The sequence below is a fragment of the Narcine bancroftii genome, chromosome 6 (assembly GCF_036971445.1).
Source record: "Narcine bancroftii isolate sNarBan1 chromosome 6, sNarBan1.hap1, whole genome shotgun sequence".
Taxonomy (NCBI): Eukaryota; Metazoa; Chordata; class Chondrichthyes; order Torpediniformes; family Narcinidae; genus Narcine; species Narcine bancroftii.
The window spans coordinates 9446048-9470911 of record NC_091474.1 but is presented as its reverse complement, the minus strand read 5'-3'; the positions used below and the strand labels follow the sequence as shown (position 1 = coordinate 9470911).

The 24864-nt window shown below is 38.0% G+C and overlaps 1 protein-coding gene across 2 annotated transcripts in view; it reads left to right on the top strand.

The window, feature by feature from the left end:
- Positions 1 to 24014, top strand: part of zbtb46 (zinc finger and BTB domain containing 46) — a 71868-nt gene extending 47854 nt beyond the window's left edge. The window contains exons 5-9 of one of the 2 annotated variants that reach the window (XM_069883863.1): positions 4448 to 4614; positions 4867 to 4927; positions 5013 to 5372; positions 18528 to 18703; positions 21125 to 24014. In XM_069883863.1, the coding sequence (XP_069739964.1) occupies positions 4448 to 4614; positions 4867 to 4927; positions 5013 to 5372; positions 18528 to 18703; positions 21125 to 21853 (1493 nt within the window). In that variant the 3' untranslated portion in view covers positions 21854 to 24014. The remainder of the gene's footprint in view (positions 1 to 4447; positions 4615 to 4866; positions 4928 to 5012; positions 5373 to 18527; positions 18704 to 21124) is intronic. The other variant, XM_069883862.1, reaches the window with a different exon arrangement.
- Positions 24015 to 24864: the final 850 nt, after the last annotated feature.

Genomic DNA, 24864 nt, shown 5'->3' with positions numbered 1-24864 from the left:
CACAGAGGCAAGAAACATTTTTGCCTTAATTTTTTTAGAAGGGATATTCTATATATGATATTTTAATACACTAAAAGCTTTGTAGTTTTAACACTGGTTAACTCACTATTTGGGTTTCGTTGGCATTGATGGCACAAACAGTCCACTTTGTTAATTGCTTAATAATTTGTAATTTATTAAAAAAAATGGAACCTGCTCAAGATTTGCTTTGTTGAAGTGATTAAACAATTGGCCCACAGTGGTCTTGGTTTACATCATGTTCATACCTTGTTCTGCATCAGGGATGGGTGAAGAAGAATCAATAAAGATTAAAAACATCTTTCATTGGGGATTGCTTTCATTAAAACCAGAAAAGACCGAAAGCAAAATCAGGTCAGGCAGAAGTCTCTGGAAAGAGAAACTGGTAACATTTCAGAACAAGATCCCTTTGTCAGTGTGGCAGAGTTGCCCATGTGATTCAGGTGATGAAGTAATCAGGTTGAAAGATTAAGAAGGGCAGTTGAGAAAATGCAAATAAAATAATCTAAACATTGCAGATAGAGATGCGTAGAGAATTAGACCATAAAAGTGAGCTAAACCTGTTTACTACAAGTTTCTTAATTTGTTCTAGAAGAAATATCATTGGAAATAACTCCTCAGCCAATTCAACTGAAGAATTGGGGCTTGCTGCTGAATGCAAACAAAAGCAATGAAGGGAAGCCAAATCATTCATTTTAAATTTAAATCAATGTCTCTATTAAACAAGTTAAATGCTGAAGTCTTTACCATCAAAATTTTTCATCTTCGCTTTCTGGATTAAAATTTTGTGCAAGGAATTAGTGATTTTTATAGTAGATTTCTTGAAAGTAACACTGCAGACAATGAAATGATTGTTGTAATCAATTAGCTTGATTGAATGGATGTTCATGTGTTGCAAATACAGGGACATAATCTTTTATCTGAAACCCAGACACTTTAGAATTTGGAATTTTTCGGATAATATAATTGGGAGTACGTTAAGTAATTGTACTGATTTCAGATTCGCACAAAACAGACACTCCAACTTAAAGGGACTTTGGACGAGGGGGGTGGCAGAGGCGGCCGGTGCAGGACGGTGGCCAGGCTGGACAGGGATAGGGTGGTGTGGTAAATGAAGTGAGATGAAGATAGACCATAAAATTATGAGTGTACCGTTTATTTTTAAGTAAAACATATAGTACTCAAACTATGCTAAACACTTGGAGATATGGTGATCATGTGGCCATTGTTTTTAGGTTGGAGTCTTATAAAGACTTCTTCAGGTGTTATTGGGCTCCTGAGCAGGAGTGGGGTCCAGCAATAGTTGGTTGGGAGGTGTTGGGGATTGGTGGACTTCTGCATCAAAGAAGTCACCTTGGTCATCTGGGCAGGAGCGGGGAGCTCAGGCTCCTGGCTTGTCTGACTGTTAGGAGCACTGAGATGTTGGATGGGCGTGGGTCGTGTTGGGTCATATTTGGTGCTAAATGCGAGCTTTGGTATGCAGATGACATCCATGAAAAAATGTTCAGGTTTCGGTTTTCAGAATTTCAGATAAAAGGATATGTACATGTATTTCAAATCATTACTTTTAAAATTTGCTTTAAATGTTTTTGTTTACGAAAAGCTTTAAGAGGGCAGTCATGCATAAATTAAAACATGTACACTATATTTTTATTATATTTTTAATTTTCATAAAAAACATGGAAAAAATACAAATATACAAAAAATTAGATTCTTAAAAAGCATATTAGGCCTAGAAATAGCCCCTTTGTACCTTAAAAAAAACAGTGGACAGAGGGGGAAAAAAAGGAAAAGGGGAAGAGGTGGCATCAACATTAAATGTAATAAAAAAGTAAAAATATTAAATTTCTAATAAGAGATGAAAATTAAAATATTTAATAAATAGACTATGCTATCTAGGCATTCCAATAAGGCTGTCAAATATCTATGAACATGTTATATTTATTTCTAAGATTATGTAATTTTCTACAGGAGTATACAACTTTGCATTTCCATATTCCAGTGACTAATATGTAAAAGGGAATCAGATTTCCATGTTACCACTATACATTTCGTGGCTATTGCCCAAGTGATTTTAAATAAATAAATAAATAAATAGATTTTTAGATAGATAGATATGGATTTACTTTTGGGGAAGTTAACATTCATGACAGTCAAATTCCCAAAAAGGAACAATTGCGAATCAAGAGGGAAGTCCACCCTCATAATTTTAATTAAATATTTCCCACAAATTTATCCAAAAATTCTTAACTTTATGCATAACTGTGGTGGTACACCACTGGCCTACTGCAGGGGGCAACCTCTGTACCTGCAGAAGAGCATGGGGACAAGACAACACCTGGCCGGCTGTCAATCAGCTGACCTGAATGGACCAAGCCCCACCTGGTCAGGTGTCAATCACCCTCCGGGATATAAGCCTAAGCCGGCCCTTCGAAGTCACTCTCAGAGCTCAGCAGCAGCATACTCTCACAGCTGGCTCTGTGGAGTTTTACGTCAAATAAATTGGGGAGCGCTGTCGTTCAGAAGCAAACACACAAAACCAAAAGACCGTACAACAGACTTTATTCGACGTAAAGCTCCACAGAGCCAGGTGTGAGAGTGACTTCGAAGGGCCAGCTCAGGCTTCTATACCGGAGGGTGATTGACACTCAACCGGGTGTAGTCTTGTTCCCATGCTCTTCTGCAGGTACAGAAGTTGCCCCCTGCAGTAGGGCAATGGTGTACCAGCACAATAACTAGGTAGAATGTATAAAAGTACCAATATCTATGCCACACCTCAAACACATATTTGGGATTTCCAATTCACCATTAAGTTACTTTTGAGGTGTGAGATATAGTTGATGTAAAATAAAATTGACATGTATTATTATATTCCTTAAATTAATGAGGTGTCATACTAACTAAGCATAAATTTGACCAGCATTGTTGATCAATTACAATGTCCAAATCTGATTCTCATCTTTCCTAAGATCTATGGGCTTTGGTGCTAGAGCAGGAAATGCATAGTCGAAATAAATTTAGTTGCATTCCCCATTCGAACTGGAACCTCTGTGTCTCTGCACATTGGTTGGGCCCAATGATGGCCTCAACTTATTCCTTAAAAAATGGTAATTGGAGATATCAGAAGAATATTCTATTAGTCAAATTATATTTTTAGTTTCTCAAAAGACATGAATTGCCTGATTGTAACAATCCTCAATACACCTGATACTATTGACATGTACACTATATTGACTAAAAATGTCAAACCATGATATTAGAAGTATATCTTTGGTTGTAGAAGTTGAATGCAGGATATAAGGGCCTATGTGCTATTGAGTCCATTCCAGCTACTGAAATTCAGTTCCATTTTAATTAGTGGAACTTAATATGAGAAGTTGGGGTCATTGTGCTGTACAGCAAAATGCATTATCAGATTATGCAACAGCATGTCAAATTTCATCTGGAATATATGATCACATTATTGTTAGCTGCTCAGATCAGTTTCTTACACTTGGCATTTCCCTAAAATTGGCCAACAGTCTTTCTATAATTCCTATATTTTGTTTGGAATGCCAAACTGTTAAGTGTTCAACATGTGCATGTCTTGGGCTTTAAGATTAATTGTTCTGCTCATACACAGCTTTTGGTAGTTAGCAGTTCTAAAACTGATTTAGTTCAAATCTTCTGAATTTTACCACAGTGAAGTAGCTATATTCAGTTAGTCTTTTATTCATTATGCATTGCAAATAATGGCTATTTTGATCTGTACTCGGTTATAATGTTCTGTCTTCAATTGGAAAAATTGGATCTTAAAAAAGATTTGTTTCTGTGCAAGAGTTTCAAGATTCTAATTTTATTGTTCACATCTTTATGGTCACAAATTTTGACCAACAGAGTAGCAGCTGGTCAAACTGCAGAGTTGAGTATTGTATTTTGGATTCAGTGATGTTTGTGTATTTTCCATTAGTGTTCTGAAATGATTTTTTTTTAAATTGTTTGTGCTATCATTTAATCATTCATTGTAAATTATTTGTGTAGGTAGTTCAGATGACATCTGACCATGGTTGTACATAGTTGATGGTACATTGTTTCAATAAAAGTTGCTTCAATCATAAATTGATGTACCTCTTGTGATTTACTTCATAAGAAGATAACGAAGTATCACGTGCACTTTGACTTCATGTGCTACATTGCAAGTACCAATATGTGTTTTTTAACAGAGACAACAATTTAGTATTTCAAAAAAGAAAACTTTGCCATGATTACTTTAAGATTAATACTTTTGTGAAGCTTTGAGTAATTCCTCTCACACAATGGGATCTCCCTTCCACTTTCTCACTGGCAGAAGAGAAATGCAACAGCACTGTACTTGTGCATACCTTTTTTTTTGCCGAAAGCCAAGTGGTGCTAGTTTACGTGGGTGAGACTCGTTTCCTGTATTCCTCAGGGCCTGGAAATAACTTGAATCATTCAGAAGATGCACATGATTACCAACCAAGAGATTTGTCTCCACTGACTTCCCAGTTTCCAGAACCAAGTCCTCCTAGGAATTTGCCTTGTGAAGAAACTTTACTTGAACAAATCTCGCACAAACAGGCTGATACCCCAGTGCAGGTAAGAATCAAAACCATTATTTCAACAGTTACAATGAGAAAGTAATCTGGATCTTAGATTGTTGAACCTCAAGTGGGTGAGAGCTGATAATTTGAATGCAAATTAAGCTTTCCTAAACTTAATGCCCTGTGGAAATGAAATAGCAATAAAACTGCAGTTCATTTAAAATTGCAAATTTTTGTTTGCACTTTGTATATTTTATATTTGTTTTCACACAGTTCATTATTAACTTGTGTTTTGTTACAATTGCAGATCAAGGTACATACTGAGGGAATCCTGCCACTGTCAAAATCCAACACAAATCACTATTCAGGTACAGTCAGCATTGTTTCAAACTAACACAATTTTTTTTTAACATGCTAACTTAGCTGAAATCTAATAATATTTCCTTTTCCAAGGCCTTGACATCAAGAATGAAGTGGATTCCTTGAAGGATGAAGAGGCAGAAATGGGGACTGGGTTCATTTCAAAGAACTCTGATGACACATTGCCAGCCACAAGCTGGCATCAAGAAGAGCTTGCTTGTAGATTCTGCAGAATGAAATTTAGTAATCCAGAAAGGCATATAGAACATGAATATCGACATGCATTAATTATGTTACCAGTTGAAGCTTCTGAATACATGAAGCCAACCTTCACAGCAACAGGCTTTCATGTGTTTCCTGGGCAAGCTTTTCGGTATCAGTGCTCAAGGTGTCCTGCCAGTTTCACCTTGAAATCAAATGCAGAACGTCATGAGAAGACTATACACTATAAACGTAAAAATTTGCAGTGTTCATTTTGTCTGAAATCTTTTCGTGACAGAACTGATTTAAATCGTCATGTAGCATCAGTACATTCATGTGAGCGTGCTTTTGTGTGTAGTAATTGTGGAAAGAGTTTTGGTATACAGAAAAACCTAATAAATCACATGAGAATTTGTTGTCAGGGGAGTACTCAAGAAAGAACTGAGCTTTCGGACCACCCTTTTGGTAGCCATGACCTTAACATTGAGGAGGATGATTGTCAAAATGGTGCACCAACACTTGATTCCACTCAACATCTCTCTGCTTTGCAACCCAGTGAAACTGATTTATCAGAATAATTTTATGTATATAAAAAAAATACAGATATTGCTTGTTTTCTCTTTTTTCTTTTGTGAACACCAGAACAAATATTTGGCATTCATATTGAGTACTTTTTGCACTTCATCAGGCATTTTCAAATCTTCATAAAAATTCTTTTCCTACTGTAGTATGTCTTTGCACAGGAGGCATACCGACTTTGCAGGACAAAGTTATACTTTTAGAATGCACTTTTATATGAAGTGTCATGAATATAAATGGATGAAAATGTTGTATTTTGAGCAAGTTCTCTATACATTTTACTGGCTTTTTGTTGTCCATCACCTAATCTCAAGGAGCTCCATTCTTTACACCTATTTTTGTTTGTCTACTTTTCCAATCATGTTTAGATTTTCCTGACTTGAAATTTTAGATTGAACTGTTTCTCAGATCTTTTTTCTCTTTATTTGAGGCTATCTCAGAAACAAGCAAAAAAAATTACAACATACACAAGACGCTTTGATAAATTTATAATTCCAGTGGGTGTATTCTGTTTCTGAACATGACTAAATGTACATTTGTTGTATTTATCCCCGCAACTAGGAATTAGATTTTTAACTAAGCTTTTTAAATGCTGCAAAAGTTCAGTATTAGTTTTTATTTTCTCTTTAGAAAGTGAAATGTGTGTTGCATTTAATCATACCACCAACATGGAGAAACATTCTGATAACACAGCAAAAGATCAGATTGTTTTTATTTCACTGGTAAAGAGTATTCTTGTGGCACAAAAATGGAGTCTAATTTCAAATTCCTTACATTCATGGTCAAAAAAACAATCTTTCCCCAATCACAATTTTCAGTTGTGTGAATTGAATGTGCCAATGTTCCATCTGTAGTCATTTTTCATCTTCTAACGTTCATGGTGGAATTTTATGTAAATGATTTTGAACTAGTCTGCAATCCTGTTTTGAGCTGCAATCAGCTTGAAAAGTTTAACCTTGTTGTGAATTTTATTATTACACTAGTTATTATGTAGTTAACTTTACCTCTGACCATCTGAGTTGAAGATTACGTCTTTTTACTGCTTGATAGATTCACAGCAAGTGCAACAGAAAATTATCTAGGTATTGATGAAGCATATTAGAATTTGTATAGCCTCTCTTTACTTTTTTTGTAGAAATTTAAAAAAAACTATACTTGCAGACTAATGTTTATGGTTCATGCCATTTTATATCAATTAATTCAATAAATTTTTGATAGCACTGAAATGGTGTGACTTGCTGTTTATCTTTTCCAATCATGTTTAGATTTTCCTGAAGTGGCATTTTCAAGACATGGATGCATACCATGGCTGCAAAAGAAAAATAGTGTAATTACTAATGCTATTTACCATAAATTGTATTGTATATGCAGTTCATTGATACAGTTTGAGTTTTAGGAATTTGAATTGGAAGAGTTTAATTTGAAAGGCCAAAGATGAGGAAGATGGATAGATCTTGCAGTGTGGAGCCAATTTTTAGATCGTGTAAATTTAAGCATTTTATTTTTTTTCCTATTTACCATCTCTCAAGAGTTCCAGAATGCTTGATATTATACTGTAATCATAGTAATATTCTTGAGTGAATTTAGGAAGACATTTGAATTATTCGTAAATAGCTTCTGGACAGTACTAATGATTCCGCTTTCAAATACATTGCTTTAGGACATCCTAAGAAATGGACACTAATTACTTTTTTTCTTATCCTTTCCTAAATTTAATCATGATATTTTAGCAAATTCTTGCTTTTTGTCTGTTGGATGTTTTGCATGAAGTGCTGTGCCAAAAATGTTAGTTATCGACTGCAAATTTTCTAAGATGAGCAATATACTATGAATAATAAAGGTTATGCACTACATTTACTATCTAAAGTCTAAATATTATTTACCCTATATTATGGTGTATTGCTTGAGTCACGAAACTCTTTATACTAAAAAAAATTAAAAAATAGTTTTGATGGGGGTGGGGGGAGATGATGTCATCTTATATGCAGGTATTCTTTTGAGACCTTAAAAACAGCTCAAAAACTGCACCATGCTAATTCAGTGTATAAGTTGACTGTTGAAAAACCGATACAACAACAGACTTTTATTGAAAACAACAACACATTTGGAACCCTTCATAATCCTCTGAGGTAAAGATCACGACAAGCACATCCAAACTCTTACTCTTTATACAGTCATCATACAGGTCCCAGTCTGTATCTGATGAGGCGGCTTCAGCTTCGTCGTTAGTGTCCCACAATATATGATCTTCTGTGCCATCAATTGCACACTTTTTTAAAACCATTTTATTGCAGTCTCTATTTTAACTTTGTCCCATGCCTCGAGCACAAATTCATGCAGCACGCATTGCTCCACCTTTTGCGAACGATTATTCTGAACTCGGCATCCATGTATTCCATTCCTCACACATACGGTCTTTGAATGGCTTGCTCACGCAAACATTGAGAGGTTGCAATATAGATGTCAAACCACCCAGGTTAACTGCTGTGTAAGTATTATGTAGTGCTAATCTACTTTTATTGTTCTCAGTTAAGTGGCTATGAAACCTATCCCAGACCGGCAAACTCCATTCTTTGCGTAAACCACCTGGCTGCCTGTTCCACATATTTTCTATCCCTAGTTTTACACTATTTTCATCCACCCATCCATCCTTTTACTTGAAAATGTACATAAATACCAACGGGGAATAGTTTTGGTTTAATTTTGCGTTTGAAGATTACCACAGGTCTTAATTTCATCCCATCGACCATGCACGGTAACACCAGGGTAAACCTGGTCCTTTCGTTGCCTGTACTTCTGGTTTGCGCAGTTTTCACACCTTTCCATCCCACTGTTCTATTACCTATCATGTCAAAATTCATGGGGGTTTCAGATATTTCAGATATTTGCCAATGCAAACTTGTGTTTCTGTTGGTTACGCATAATAAACCGGTGAAAACGTACAACTTTATGATCAAGATGTTTTGGTAGTTTTGAGCAAGTTTTGTTTTTTGTTGTAATACCAGATTTTTTCTATTCATGAAATGGTTGCACCAGCCGACTGTAGCCTCAAAATCATCACTGAGGCCTGGGTGTGACTTGGCCCACTGCGGTGCAAATGTTCTTATTTCATGTGAATCTGTAGCAATCTTGCCTCTGTTCACATATCCATTCTGCAACATGATTTTTCAACTCTGGCCAACAAGTAATTCCTCTTCATCAAACATTGCCTTTTTGGTATTTTTGTTAAAGTCTTCTTTTTTCCTCCAATCTCTTACCAACTTCTCATATACAGGTACACGATCCTTTATTCAGACATCTAAAATCCGGAAAGCTCCAAAATCCGGCAGGTGGGGACCGTGGTTGGGGGAGGCGGCCAGGGGACCGGCAGTTGGGGGAGGCGGTCGGGGGACTTGAAGGAGGTGAGGGCGGATACGGCAGCACATTTCAGGTGGGCTTTCCGAAATTCGGAAAAATGTGAAATTCGGAACACACTGCCCCCAAGGGTTCCGGATAAAAGATTGTGTACCTGTATATCAAATGTTCTTGCAGCGCGCAGTTGTTGGTTTTCTTGGCCATTTCCATCACTTTTACTTTAAAACTCACTTCATACTTTTGTTGTTTTGATGGAGCCTCCATGATAGCAATCACCTCCAGCCCACACCCAGCAGATCAATCATTGCGATTTTTGGTGGTCGACTTGTATGCTGACAAATGCCCAACTTCTCGGACATTGTGATTTTTGGGGGGGGGGGGGGCAGGTTGACGTATGCTGAAGTATATGGTAGATTATTTATGCCATTTAAAAGGATTTCATGTTCTAGATGATGTAAGGCAGATGCCTATAGTAATTATTTACAGTCCTTCAGATCATGCATTATTCTCAAACTTTTGCTTGTTTCTCATTCATTGTCTTTATCTTGCATATAATTCACAATTTGCAGAAAGAGTGAATACATTTTGAATCAGTTTGCCAGAACTTTGATATTTGCAAAATGTACTAATGAAAGCATAGATTAGCATTTTATCCACTAAACACCATTAAGATAATTGAATTCAAAAGGATTGATGTTATCTATGTAAAGTTATTTGATCCTTTGCTATTAAATTAACATGGCATGATCTATCCTTGCATCAGGTGGGGGGGAGAAAAGATGCCTTTTGCATAAGAAATTATAAAGTCCAACGTGATGAGTTTGGTGGGAATCAACTTTGCACTCCACCTGTTACTGACCTTTAGGCAGAATACTTTCCTTCACTAATACTCTGCTTTCTTCTTACAAGCCACTTTTTTTTTATCCATACAGCTAATTTTCCACTCATCTCATGACTTTTTGGATGAGTCTCCTGTGGGGGACCTTGTCAAATGATTTGCTAAAATCCATGTAGACCATATCTACCACCCTACCCTCATCAATTTCTTTTACCTCCTCAAAAAAAAACTCATTTAGACGAGGCACAATCTTCTCTTCACAAAGCCTTGATGACTACCCTTTCCTCTCCATTAGTTTACACATCACTCACCGGTCTGTAATTCCCAGGATTCTCTCTATGACCTTTTTTAAACAAGGGGACTACATTTGCCATTCTCCAATCCTTCAGCAATATTATACCAATAATGTTGGCACAACCAAACAGAATTCAATGACATAAACATTGAGAAAAGAAACTTCAAATCCAAGTGATCTTGGACATAATTATATTTTAGTCTATTATATAGGTTTGATTCAATTTGCCAAATTCAGGACTCAGCTATTAATGCAAGCTGATGACCTTGATGTTATACTGCAATCATCTAAATAATATTTTTGAGTGAATCTAGAAAGAAATTTGAATTATTTGTAAACAGGTTTTGGAGTTAGGAAGAAATCAACCAAATGGTACTAAATTATTCCTTAATTTTTTTTTGGTTTGGGAAGGTCTCCCAAATTTTTCTTTCCTGAGCAATCAAATAAATAGACAGTAAAGGTGACAGAAGAGGCTTGGATGAGTGGACAGTCAATCAGCACCTTTTTCCTGGGGGTGACAATAGCAAATACCAGAGGACATTAATTAAGGGGAATGGAGGAAAGTTCAGGGGAGATGTGTGAGGTATTATTTTCACTCAACAGTGGTAGGTGCTTCAAATGTGGTGGTGGAGGCTGGTTCATTTGGAATAGTCAAGACTCTTGGATATGCACAGGAATGTAAGAAAAAATGGATATGGGTGTGGGATATGGAAAAATAAGATTGTAGTGGAGTAATTTCCATAGGTTGGCACATCATGGGTGGAAGGGTCTGTTGTACGCTGTTACACTGATGTACTGTTCTATGTAATTTATGACAGAAGAGATTAGTGTACACCAGCACAATATTTTTTTTTAATATTGATCTTTTTAACTTTTTTTAACTAGCAGGCTGGTTAAAAATGTTTTTAACATTTTTAAAAACCTGTTCAGTAACAAGAGCAAAACTATATGGTTTGCCATTTGACACAAAATATTGAATAAATAGATATATTAATTTTTTATTACTTTAGTCTGGTACATGTATTAAATAATTTGGTGTTCATTTAAAGAAGTTTGTTCATGTAAGGTTTAATGTAAATAAAACAAAAGCCTGAACTTCATTCTAATAATTAGAGTTGTATTGAGATCTGAGTGTTTATATACAATATATAGATGCACCAAAATTCTTTCCTGCTGCAACTATGTTGGCAAGCAGGATAGAACCATAGAATGCTACAGCACAGAAAACAGGCCATTTGGCCGTTCTAGTCTGTGCCAGACCGTCCAGACCTCTCCGATCCATGTACCTATCCAATTTATTCTTAAAACTCAAGATTGAGCTTGCATTCACCACATCAGATGGCAGCTCATTCCACATTCCCACCACTCTGATTGAAGAACGTCCTCCTTTCAACTTAAAACTGACCTCTCGCATTTGTCTCCCCCAATCTAAGTGGAAAAAGCCTATTCACATCCACTCTGTATATACCTCTCATAATCTTGTCAACCTCTATCAAATCTTCCCTTGTTCTTTGCTTCAAGGAATAAAGTCCTTGTTTAATCTTTCCCTGTAACTCAACTCCTGAAGACTACTTCAACAATTGTATTAAATTGCCACAATGTGCCATGAGACAAAAGATGATAAATATAAAATGATTGATAAATTTGATATTTTTGCTTGTGCAAAAATAGGTTTCAATAGTGTAGATAATTTTGACCTCAGTCAAAGCAGAAACTCTGCCTCTTCTCAACTGCTCATCTTTTGCCCCACCCCCACACTCTCCCTCTTCCAAATGCCATGCCACACCACCATACCATTTCTTGGGTTAAGTTGACATAAAAAAAAGCACACTTAAAAAAAATTGTTTATTATAGGTCTACATTCGCCACTCCAGATTTGTCTTTTGTCTCTGGCTGCATTCCACTCACTTTCTCCAATGGTATCACCTTTAAAATAGTATCTTAACCAAGTTTTGCAGACTGTGCCCTGAACTTGTATTCTTGCACAAATGTGGCTGCAAGATTAATTACATAATTTTGATTTTCTTCAGTGTTTTTATTTTCCCGGTTCTCAGCAATAATTTGCAGCTTATTGTCTATCTAAAGTAAGAAATTGAGTAAGGGATTCCAGATGAAAAAGGCCAACATTTAGCCATTTAAGCAATGAGCACAGAACTTCATATGTCTTCATAAGCAGTAGGCTGATTTTACAGATTCAGAGCAATGTAGTTTTGATAAGGGATTTTCTGACAAAATCTGGAGTGTTGTTAAACCTTGAGTACAAACTGAGCTACCTTTGATTTCTGCTATGACGCCCTTAACAGAGCTACCCCACCGTCGGCAGGAGTGGGTGTTACCAGTTCTCGGGATTGGAACCATCAATCAACTAATCCAGTCACGTGTGTGAGATGGTTTGCGAGAGTTCCCTCGGGATCAAGGGCATTGTAAATACGATTAATAGTTCTCTAATTGTAAATAAAAGGATTCATTCTTTGGATTTGGGAAACGCTGGTGTCGGTTGTTTCTCTCTGGGTCTAACAAGGTGGAAGTTTGTATTCTACACATCGCCTGCACAGCACAAACATTCGGCTCTATACAAGATTTTGGCGATGAGGATGGGATTGTTGATCACAATGGAACAAAACTGCAGGCCGTCCTCAAGCAGCAGCAGAAAAACTGAAGAAATACAAGTGAGACTAATTGACCAGCCGTTGTAGAAGGTAAACCTGAAGTTGATTCAAATTCAGAAGATGCTTTAATGAGCACCGTGTCACTGAGTTCACATTTGACCCAGAATCAAACACATTTTAAACTTGGTTCAAAAAAGAATGACGAATGATCTGCAGTCGACTTTGCCAAGTTCAATAATGCATGGAAAATTAGGCTGTTGTTGGGGAGGTTAGACACTCGAGAACACAAGTGCTGCACAAACTTCATCTGCCAAAACTTCCCATGAGCTCAGCTTCAGTGAAACACTTAACGTGTTGGCATAGATATTTGGTGAGCAAACATCATTGTTCAAGATTCAATATCAGTATCTTAAATTGACTAAGAAAGATACTGAAGATTTTGTGACGTGGGTATGGTGAATCGATGGTGCGATCGTTTTAAACTCCCGACATTGACTGAAGACCCTTTTGCCTAGTGTTTGTAGCGGGAATTCAGTCACACCAAGATGCCGACCTCAGTAACACGGTTGCTAGCGAAGATTAAGCAGGGCTCAGATATGACTCTTCAAAGATTAACAGCTGAATGCCAATGCTTTATTAATCTGAAACACAACAGAAACATGGTGAAGTGGCACACCAATCTTCAAGCGGTTGTGTCCACATAGTCGTCAGCAACCCCTGCTGGACAAAACAAAAGCGTGACCCACCTAGCGCCTGTTGGAATTGCAATGAGTGGCACTATACTCATGACTGCTTGTACAGACGTCAACACTACAGTAAATTCAAGCGCCTGAGGCATAAAGCAGAACGCTGTAGAATTGGAAGAAAGAAAACACCTGATAGGTTTCACTTTTGAGGGAGAAGCAAACTTATCACAGGAACTTTCAAGGTGACTTACCCCAAATGTAGGAAATATGTGAAAGTGCACATTAACGGCTTCCCAGTGAGGCTTCAAATTGATAGAGGGTCTGACATCACGCTAATATCAAAGAAAACGTGAGAACTTGTCAGCCAGAGGTGACTCCAACCAAGAACATGGCATGGAATGCTTCTGGGGGGGGATCCTGAGTTGTTAGGTTCAGCTGATTGTTCTGTCAGCTTAAACAGCGTAGAAGAAAATGGAACGTGTTATCTGGTAAAATGTCCTAACCTCAATCTTGTGGGTCTTGACTGGATCGAATGGTTGAACCTTCTGGACCAGCCACTTAACAATATTTGCCACAAATTGCAAGTGGCCCATACCCCACAAGTGGCAAATATCCCACAAAAGTTGCTGGTACAGCTAAAGCACCGCCATGGTATTTTCTGAAGGCTTAGGACGGTGCACTAAAATGAAGGCAAAACTCTGTCTTCTGCAAACGTGAAACTGACTTTCAAGCCAAAATGACCTGTCCTATATGCTGTATTACAAGAAGTGGATCAAGAATTGGAATGGCTGCAACATGAAGGAGTAATTGAACAGGTCAACTACTCATCGTGGTCTGCACTTATTGTGGAGGTGAAAAAATCGAATGGCTCCAAACGTCTGTGTGCTGATATCTCAACTGGTCTGAATGCAGCATTGGACACCCATCAATACCTACTGCCATTGCTTGAGGACCTCGTCACTAAGTTGAATGGTGGCAAATACTTTGCAAAGATCGACTTAGCAGAGGGTTATCTACAGGAGGAGGTTGATGATGAATCCAAAGATTTGCTATCTATCAACACACACCGTGAACTGTTAGATACACACGTCTACCATTCGTTGTGAAGACTACTCCAGCTATCTTTCAACTGATCATAGACACAATGCTGAATGATGTTCTGGGAGTTGCAGTGTACCTAGATGACATCTTGGTAATGGGATCACATGCTTGAGAATTGTTTGATTGTCTTGATTGTGTTTTGTCCCACATCAAAGACTACGGTTTTTGAATGCATCCAGAAAAATGCAGATTTTTCATGTCCGTGCTTGTCATATCTTAGTTTTATTATTGACCAACATGGACAACAGCCAGATCCACAAAACACTGATGCTCTCAAGTGCATGCCTGCACCCACAGATGTGATAAGTTCATTCCTGGGTCTAATCAGTCACTATAGTTCATTTCTGCCAGAGGCAATTCACTCTTCTGTCAGATCACAAGCTGCTCCTTGCAGTATTTGGTTCAAAGAAAGGAATTCCAATTTACATGGCAAACCATCTGCAAAGATGGGAAACCATGCTACTTGGTTATGACTTTAAAATTAAATACCTGCCAACCACAAGTATCGGGCAAGCTGATGCATTGTCACAAATCTTTAGCGAGCTGGAAACTGAGCCGGAAGATATTCTTGTCACGGTACTCTCTGTAGAGGCAGAGGTCAACCAGGTATTCAAAGATGTTATTAACTCACTGCCAGTTGCAGCAGAAAGAGGCAGAGAAACAATGAGTGAAGACAGCCTCCGACAAGGGATAATGCCTTATCATCATTCAAAGTGGCAAAAAACTTGTCCACGAATGGAAATCCAGCCATTCTTCAAAAGACAAGCAATCACTAATGACTGTCTTTTGTTTGCAGAAAGGATTTTGATTCCCAAAGCTCTGCAATCTACAATCCTCAAGCAGTTTCACAGTGGACATCCTGGAACGAATCGAAAGAAAGCACTTGCACAAAGCTATGTTTATTGGCCTCTGATGGATGACCAGATTGAACAACTGACACAGTCATGTATCCGATGTGTCTTGTCTGCGAAATTCCCTGTTAAGATGAATCTATATTCCTGGCCTCAATCAAGCGGGGCATGGAATTGTCTTTATATTGACTATGCAGGACCAATTAATGGGGAGTACTACCTAATTGTAGTGGGTGCATACACCAAATGGCCTGAGATCATCAAAGTAGCTTGGCCAACTGCATTGGCAACAATCTTGGAACTCGAGTCTATATTCAATTGCTTTGGTTCTCCTGTAACATTAGTTTCAGACAATGGGACATAATTCACTGCAGCCGGCCTCGATTTTTTTTTTGCAAGCAATGTGACATCGTGCACAGTCACTCACCTCCATATTATCCTCAGTCCAATGGTCAAGCAGAACGTTTTGTGGATAGGTCCAAATGAGCTCTATACAAGGCCAAGGAGGGTGGGGGTGGGGGGGGGGGGGGGGGATCCGACAGAGGAGATCCTGCAAGCATTCTTAGCATCACTCCAATCCCACAAAACTCCAGGTGCCACTTCGCCTGCTGAAAACATCTTTGGTAGGAAAATATGAGCACCTTATGACGTCATATTTCCACAAAGATTAGAGTCTGGTCCGAGAGATTGATATGGAACAACAGTACAATCAGCAGCATGGATCCATGTGTCAACATGTGTTTGGTGCGAAAATACAGAGATAAGTCAGATGTATGGCAGCTGTGAAGAATGCTAAGAAAAATTGGAGATGTCCTCTACCAGGCATGCCAACCAGTTGCAACCAAAAGAATGCAACCTCGCTGAAACAACACCTGCGCAACTCAGCCTGGATGCACCGTTGGACACATTTGAACTTAAGAAACCATTGAACCACTCACAACGATCACACGGAAATGAGCCTGTACTCTGTATGTCATTGGAACCTATATGAAGTCTCAGATTTCAGAGACTAGTGAAGCCCTTCCACATGGATCCCAGACTCCACTCATATGAGCTCAAAGGGGGAGGTGCTAGGGCACCCTAAACAAAGCAACCCCACCATTGCCAGGAGTGGCTGTTACCAGTTCTTTGGACAAGCCATCAATTAACTAGTCCAGTCACGTGTGTGAGATGGCTCGTGAGAGTTCCCTTGGGACCAAGGGCATTGTAAATACTATAAATAGTTCACTAATTATAAATAAAAGGGTTCTGTGGATTTGGGAAGGATTGGTGTCAGTCATTTCTCTGGTTCTAACAAGGTGGAAGCTTGTATTCCACACATCGCCTGCACAGCACAAATATTCGGCACATATACAGCAATTTCATTGGAAAGTGCATGGCAAAAGGGTCAGAAGTCAGTAAATTAATTGTGTTAAATTACACTGGACAACAAATTTTTCCAAAGGGTTTTTCTTCCTGAATAAATATTGGGGATTATGATAGACAGCTTCAAGCTGAACACAGATAATTTCAGATTTGCTGCATCATGTTGGAAACTGGAGAAACATTAAATGAACTTTTATTGAATTTTGTTAATCCCATAATGATGCTGACACATTGCATTAGTTCAAATGATGCTGATTTTCGTTTGTACTCAGCATCTGGTGCCTCTCGTGTCAGTGCCCATCGATAATTGACCAGCATTGATAAATTCCAGTTGCCCTCGTATTGTGTTTCCATGGTTGCAATGTCCTGGAGAATTATTTCAGCATGTTCGTCGCTGCACCAAGGTCATCAAAAGAAGTCCAAGTGTGAAGGCAGAAAATGCATTTTCAATGACATGTTGTAGTTCATGGTTTTGTCTGCTTGAAGCATGTTGTCAATCAGCTGGATGTAGTTTAGTTGCCAAGAAAATTCTCAACAACATCTTTAAATGCTCGGTGTCTCCAATGGCCTTCTGTTCTCATGGCTGAAGGCAGATTGGAGTATTCAATTTACTTATTTTTACTTGAGAAGACAAATACATTGGTCATACAGAAATAACAGTTTATCACGTGATCTTTCTGTTTTTGCCATATCATTGGGACTGCAAATGGCATTGGCTTTTGAGCACCTCTGAACCAAGCTCTTAGGTTGACTGCACCCGTCGCACAACAAATGTGAGGAGCCCAGGTTTTTTTCTTGGCCACCAATTTTACATCCAAAGTCAAGTGTATAGCTGAAGAGGAAAATATTAAAAAGGGATTGGAGGGGCCATTATTTCCACAGAGAGGGTGGTGGGAATATGGAATGAGCTGCCAGAGAAAATGGTTCAGTCAAGTACAATTATGACATTTGGACAGGTACATGGATGGAGAAAGTTTGGAAGGATATGCCCTAATACAGGCAAATGGGACCAATTCAAAGGACATTTTGGTTGGTATGGACAAATTGGACTAAAGATCCTGCTTCCATGCTGTAATTCAGTAAAATCTACTTTTTCTCCAAGAAAACTTTGCCGCCTTTTCCCCCTCTTTCCACATTCATTATTATTTTCATATTTTCTTATGACATGGAAAGGCAGCCATTCATTGGTTCAAAACTATGTTGGGCCTCGAAGAAATCCCATCAGTGCTGTGATTTATTTATTTCCCTACAAATTATTCTCTCACATGCCTATTTTCTTGACTTGAATTAGTGTTTTTCTGGTGAAATAAGGGCAATTTAATCTTGACTTTAAAAAGTATTTATCCCAGCTTAATTTCTTGTTTTCTCTCCTACGAATTGTAGTGGTATGATTTATTTAGACAGCATTCAACTTCAAAGCAGCCATGAGATTTGTTCAAACTTGCTGATAACTTTCCTTTTCCCCAACTCTTCTGTTATCATTGTTCAAATCAGGGGCTCATGAGGGTTTCAACATACAGTATGATTTCCACAACTCAAACTTCCAACAATAAATGCTTCTAACAACCTGAAATGATTTTTTTTTCTGAAATGAACAATATCTTTAGTAATTATTGCAAAATGTGTTGCAAGTTTTGATAATTCAGTCTAAAATGTCATGATGACAAAAAAAAGGATATGCCTATCGTGGATGATTCTTGATTGCATTATGTTTTTTCACATTTTACAGTTACCGAATTTACTGTGATAAGAAAGAAGTTTAAGTGCCCATACTGCAGCTTTTCTGCAATGCATCAATGCATCTTGAAAAGGCATATGCGCTCACACACAGGGGAAAGACCATATCCGTGTGAAATTTGTGGCAAGAAGTTTACTCGACGGGAACATATGAAAAGGCACACATTGGTAAGCATTTTGTTGAGCAACCCTCCAGAAAGATTAGGAGGAATGAGCCACTCGAATGTATTGTGTCTTTCAATATGATCATACAGATCTGTTTGCCACTGTCATTTCTTAAATTCCCTGCCTTCCTACCTTCGCCTTTTAAAATATTCACCCACTCCCTTCCTCAAAAGGCAACAGAAGTAGAGTTCAAATCCCCTGACCTTCAGAGAGAAAAAAAAAATCACCTTTCCTGTCCCAATGGGCAACCTCTTGATTTTAAAGTGGCCTTCAGATCCCTGATTCTCACGCATCCACCCCATCAAAGATTTCATGATCTTGAATGCTTCGATTATCATACATCTCTTTCAAGCTCCAGCAGATACCATCCTTCACCGTTTCTGCCATCTACAATGGAATTGCCCCTCTGTCGCATCTTCTCCTCCCCATGCTTTGCACTTACAGGGAGGCATTCACATGTACCTCCTTTACATCATTCAGCGCTCCTGATACGGTCTCCTCTAGATCAGTGAGACCAAGTGCAGACTATGCAACTGATTTAGAGCGCCTGTGGTCATGGCCATTCTGAACTCCTGGTTGCATCCCATTTCAATTCCTTTTTCCATTCCCACAATGATTTCTCATTCCTCTGGCTTCTTCACGATCAAAATGAAGACCAATGTAAACTAGAAAATCAACACATACTCTGCCTGTATTATCTAGAACACAATGGAATTAATGTTGAATTTTCAAATTTAAGATGACCCTTTCTTCCTGGTATATCCTTGTCTCTGTCTCTTTCCAGTTCACTTCCAGTGTTCCCAATTTGGTTCCCTTTCAAGATTCAATTTATTGTCATTGTAATAGATCAGTATCATATTACATGAAATTGTTTTTGCCTGCTATAAGGCAGACAAATGAGCCTTTGGCAGAAATTGCCTGAAGCACCTCTTACAGAAGGAGAAAGAGGAGAGCACCCCCCCCAGAGTCACTGACTGTCCGTGGATTCACCTCCAGCACTCCCACCGCCCCCGCAGCCACAGAGTCCAGTCCAAACCATCTGCAACCTGAGCTGCAGATTCGAACCTCCGACACAGTCAGTAACCCTTCGGCACCCCCTCGCATGCCGATTCCGTTACCTGGTACCCCTTCAGCCAGTTTTGAGCCAGTCTCCAGCAGCCCACAGCCTCTGTGGGTTCCTTGCCTCGAGTCGACAGCAGCCCGTCGCGTGCTTGGGTCTTTTACCCGCAGAGCCCCCTCACTGGTCCATCCCCATCCAGCTCCACATCTATTTTCATCCTGCTCCCTCTCCACGTTCCACCCATCTACTCTCTGCATTTCACCCCAGATTCTCTCCACCATCTGGTTCCATCTGCCTTTCATGTCTCTTATTGGTTCCCATTTTCACCTTGCATATCAGATTTCAGCGCCTATAACTTTTGTGTCACTGATTTATTACCCTATCCACCTCCCACCTCACCCCATCTTTTTTTTAAAAATCTTGCCCTCCACCTATCACTCATCTTGTTTTCCAACTCCAACTCTCTCCCTTCCTGATTTGGCTCCATCTCCCATTGTGTACCTCTCCTCTATCCACCTATACCTACTGAGCTCATGCAAATTGACTATTTGCCCTCTCTATACAGAGCCTCAACCCAAAATGTTCACAATTTCTTTCTCCCTTCTGTACCTGTTGAGTTCTTCTGAAGGTTTTGCCTGTTCAACTTTTCTTTGTGTGCGAACCCATCCTTTCCAAATATTATACAAGAAAATCTTTAAACTGTTTCCAACACACTTGAATCCTTAAAAAAGGAGACCAGGATTCCTGTTGAGGTCTCACCAATCCCATGTATAATGAAAAAAGCCTCTGTTCTTTTTTTATTGAATTGTCCTAGTAATAACAGTGTTGCTTTACTATTTACTTGCTGCAGCTGTGGAAGAGCTTTTTTGCAAATTGCAAACAAAAGTTATAATTTCTCACCATTTAGTTACTGCTTTTTAAATATTTATTTGTGTAAATGAACAATTTCCTATTTTCTTCAATAATCTCCATTTGCCAAATTTGTTGCACCTTGTAGAAATTAAGTATCATGCATTCATATTTTTCCTTTAATCCAATAGAATTAAATTTAAGAGAACTTATTGAATTGTTTAAAAGCAATTTTCATTTCACAAAGCCACGTTAACATTGCCTGATAACTGAATTTTAACATCTTTGTGCGATAAATAGAGCAACTCATTAGGTGAATTACACACCACAGCAAAAGTAACATGTTTTTTGGTTTGATTTCCTCATTTAATATTTCCATTTGATGTAAAGCATCTGTGAAACTGTTAACCAAAGCTCCACGTCTGACTCCTCAATAACATTTTTCATTTTTTGGAATTTTTAGGTAGAATTCTTTCATAAAGAATCAATACCAAATGTTTATTTTATCTATTTAGGTGCACAGTAAAGACAAAAAATATGTCTGCAAGGTCTGCAACAGAGTCTTCATGTCAGCAGCCAGCGTCGGGATTAAGCATGGTTCCAGACGCCATGGAATATGTGTGGATTGTGCAGGTGGAAGTCTGATGTCTCAGCTAGACCAGGATGGTACAGATGAATCTCCAGACGGAATGTTCTCTGCAGAAAGTCAGTACCCGGACGATCACGGGGAAGGCGCCTACCCGGACGATCACGGGGAGGGCGCCTACCCGGACGATCACGGGGAGGGCGCCTACCCGGACGATCACGGGGAGGGCGCCTTCCCGGACGATCAGGGGGAGGGCGCCTACCCGGACGATCAGGGGGAGGGCGCCTACCCGGACGATCAGGGGGAGGGCGCCTACCCGGACGATCAAGGTGAGGGCGTCTACCCGGACGATCAAGAGGTGGTCCCCTACCCAGACGATCAGGGAGAGGGCGCCTACCCGGACGATCAGGGAGAGGGCACCTACCCGGACGATCAGGGGGAGGGCACCTACCCGGACGATAATGGGGACAGAGAAAGGGAAATTGATGAAGAAATGGCAGATGGTGAGGAGGAGATGAAATGGAAGGAGGATGTGATTCCCCAAGCTGATATAATTCTTGAAGCTAAGGAAGTAATCGATTCCCAACAAGACCAAGAGAATCAAGGTATTCCTGTAGCAGATGACAAGGATTTTGGGTGGATTTCCCAGGAAATGTAGCCTTTGGGTTACTTTTACATTCTAGAGTGCATCAATGCACTATAGTTCCATAGAGTGCTAGCTGTTTAATGTACACGTTAAATTGTAGTCGGGCAGTTTTACAAGAACAATATATTTACAAAGAATACTACTCAAAGATATGTTACACCACAGTGATTTTTCAGGTTCATTGTCCAATTGTGAAATTTAGAATTAGACATTGTAAAAAATTTTGGGGCATTGTACCAGTGGTTCTATACGCCTTTCTTAAATATCATAATATTTTTGAAGGATGTTGGTAAATTTTGAGATTTTGAATCAATTTTATTTGGTGTTGTCCTAAAAATGTTAATCCAGATTGCCCATTTGAATGCAGCATCTGAAGCATGTTGCTAATTGTCGAGAGATAATGAAACAGCCATTGAGTAGGAAGCATTTATCCAAGTGTTTACTTCCCATGACATGATGAATCAAGTTATCATTCCCTTTTTCAGCTCAGAAATGCATCCAGATGTGAAAACCCCTCATTTTGTGTGTTAGTAGATTAGATAACTGTGACAAATTATGTACAAAAAATAAACAAGTGTACATTCCCATAAAAGAAGATTCTCCATTCTGGAAAAAAAAAGTTGAGACATTCCTTCATTCAGTAACGTCTACATTTGCACACAAATTCTATCATAGATTTAGTTTTGATTTGGTGCATTCTAAGAAGTGTTTCATAATGGGGTTTCTTCGCTATGGTGGGTGTGAGTCATGTGCTACATTGTGTTCGTTTATCATTTTCAATGTCTATATATTTTTGGGCTATTTGTAAAGATTAATTTTCGTTGTCAAAACATGCTTTCACAAAGTTCAAAGCTGTGCTCGATCAAGGAAGTAAGGAGTTAACTTATTTGTAGCATTGATTAAAAAAAAAGGTCGCACATTGCTTTTTTTTAGTTTTAATATACACTAAATATTGAATATATACCAAATTATGAGATTTAATGGAATTTACTTTACATTTGATTTTTGTCATTTAGAAAATTCCAAAGAAAAAAAACTGGAATTTTTCAGTATATTTCAGAAAATCAAATCTTATCATGTTTTGGCCTGTTAATGGTAATATGTGCAAATCCTTACTAAATTAAGCCATAACTATGGTTACTTTTTAAATATCTACTTTGTTGTAGTTCAAATTTCTGCCTTTTACATTAGGAGTTTTGCCTGATGAAAGTTTTAAGTGTGCTGTGTGAGTATGCTCTCATATATATTTATTTTTTCAACATGCTTTCTGCTGGATTTAAGAGAGTGCTTAAAGCTGTTGAAATCTTCTCTGCTTGGAATATTATTCTATATGATACTGACTTTGTAATTCTAAACCTGTGTTTGTATTCAAGATGTGTTTAATATTCAGAGTTAGTTATAAGTAGTGGGAGAAGATGACTGTGCATTGTGTACTGATCTCTGTAAATGTAGTAATTACATTTTTTAGGTGATTATGCTTTCTGTATCTTTGGCATACCAAAGGTCTGCCTAAAATTCATGTGCTGGGAATAGCTTGGATATACTCACACCCAAATGAATCTTAAATAAACTCAGAATTGCTGCCAAAGCAAACGAATGCTGTACTAGTTTTGAAGCTTTTATGGATTTTTGAATGCAGTATTTCATTCCCAACTCGTTATTTGAATTATGTTTGTACACCTTAAACAAATAACATATCTGACATAGAAATTCAAAGTTAAAAATGTAAAAGTATTTTGTTGTCTTGGATTATAATGTACAAATCATGTGCACTCTGATTTCTTGTTCTATGATCTTTTTCTCCTGAGCTCCAATTTCGTGTGAGATACAAATTATGCTATTTGTTTTATTTATTTGGAAATATTGAAAAGTACTTCTGTTTATTGGATAACTTCAGTAACAACAGCACATTTTGGAACTGTCGTGGTATGGAAGAAATAATATCTTTGTCTCAAGAATATACAAACCTCTTCTCTTTCAGCCATTTGGCAGTGTGCCACAATATTATAGCAGTATGTGAAGTTAAAATTCATATTCCTGTTATTTTGTGTATATATTGTGTTTCTGATTTTTATGCCTGGGTAAGGATTGCCTCATCATGGGGCAACAAGAAAAATGTTTTCAAATTCTTGAACATCCAATTAAATCAGTGACCAAGTATAAGTGCACATAATTACATGGCCATTATTTTCTTTTTTTCCCAAACTTTATTTATTGAAAGATTATTGGTAAACATACAAAATACATTTCACAACAAAATATTTACATATATATGAAAATAAAAAGAGGAAAAAAAATAGCCCCCCCCCACCCCACCCCTTCAGCCAGCTCTCTTAAGGAGAGCCAAATAAATATATAAAGAAAAACTAAAAAATAAAATAAATCAATGTACATCTAAATGCATATAGTCCAAATAGAGTAACCATTTATTGACAAAAAAAGAATAATGATCATGCAAAACATCAGTAATTTTATCGATAACAATACAAGCTTTCATTTAATTATGCCATCTCATTATACTAATCACTGTCTTATCCTTCCATGTACTTGCTATACATTTTCGAGCTACAGATAACGCTAAATATACAAATGTGATTTGAAATTTTTCCAACCCCAATCCTTTTAAAGGAATCACATAACCCAATAAAAAAAACATGGATCTAATGGTAACTTAACCTTATACAATTTTTTCAAATTTGACTTAATTTCTTCCCAAAATGGTTCTACATACATCCATGACCAAACAGCATGTAAAAAAGTTCCAACACACGTACCACATCTAAAACAAGAATCTGAATTACTAACGCCATATTTTTTCAATTTCTCAGGAGTTAAATATAACTGATGCAAAAAAATTATAATTAACCATTCCATCTCGTGCATTTGTCAATCTAGTAACACTATCGTGACACCTATCCATCCAGTAATCTTCAGGAAAAACAAAAGTTAAATCATTTTCCCATTTAAACTTAGATTTCCCCCATTTCGACTTTTCCATATTATCTTGTAATACTTGATACATA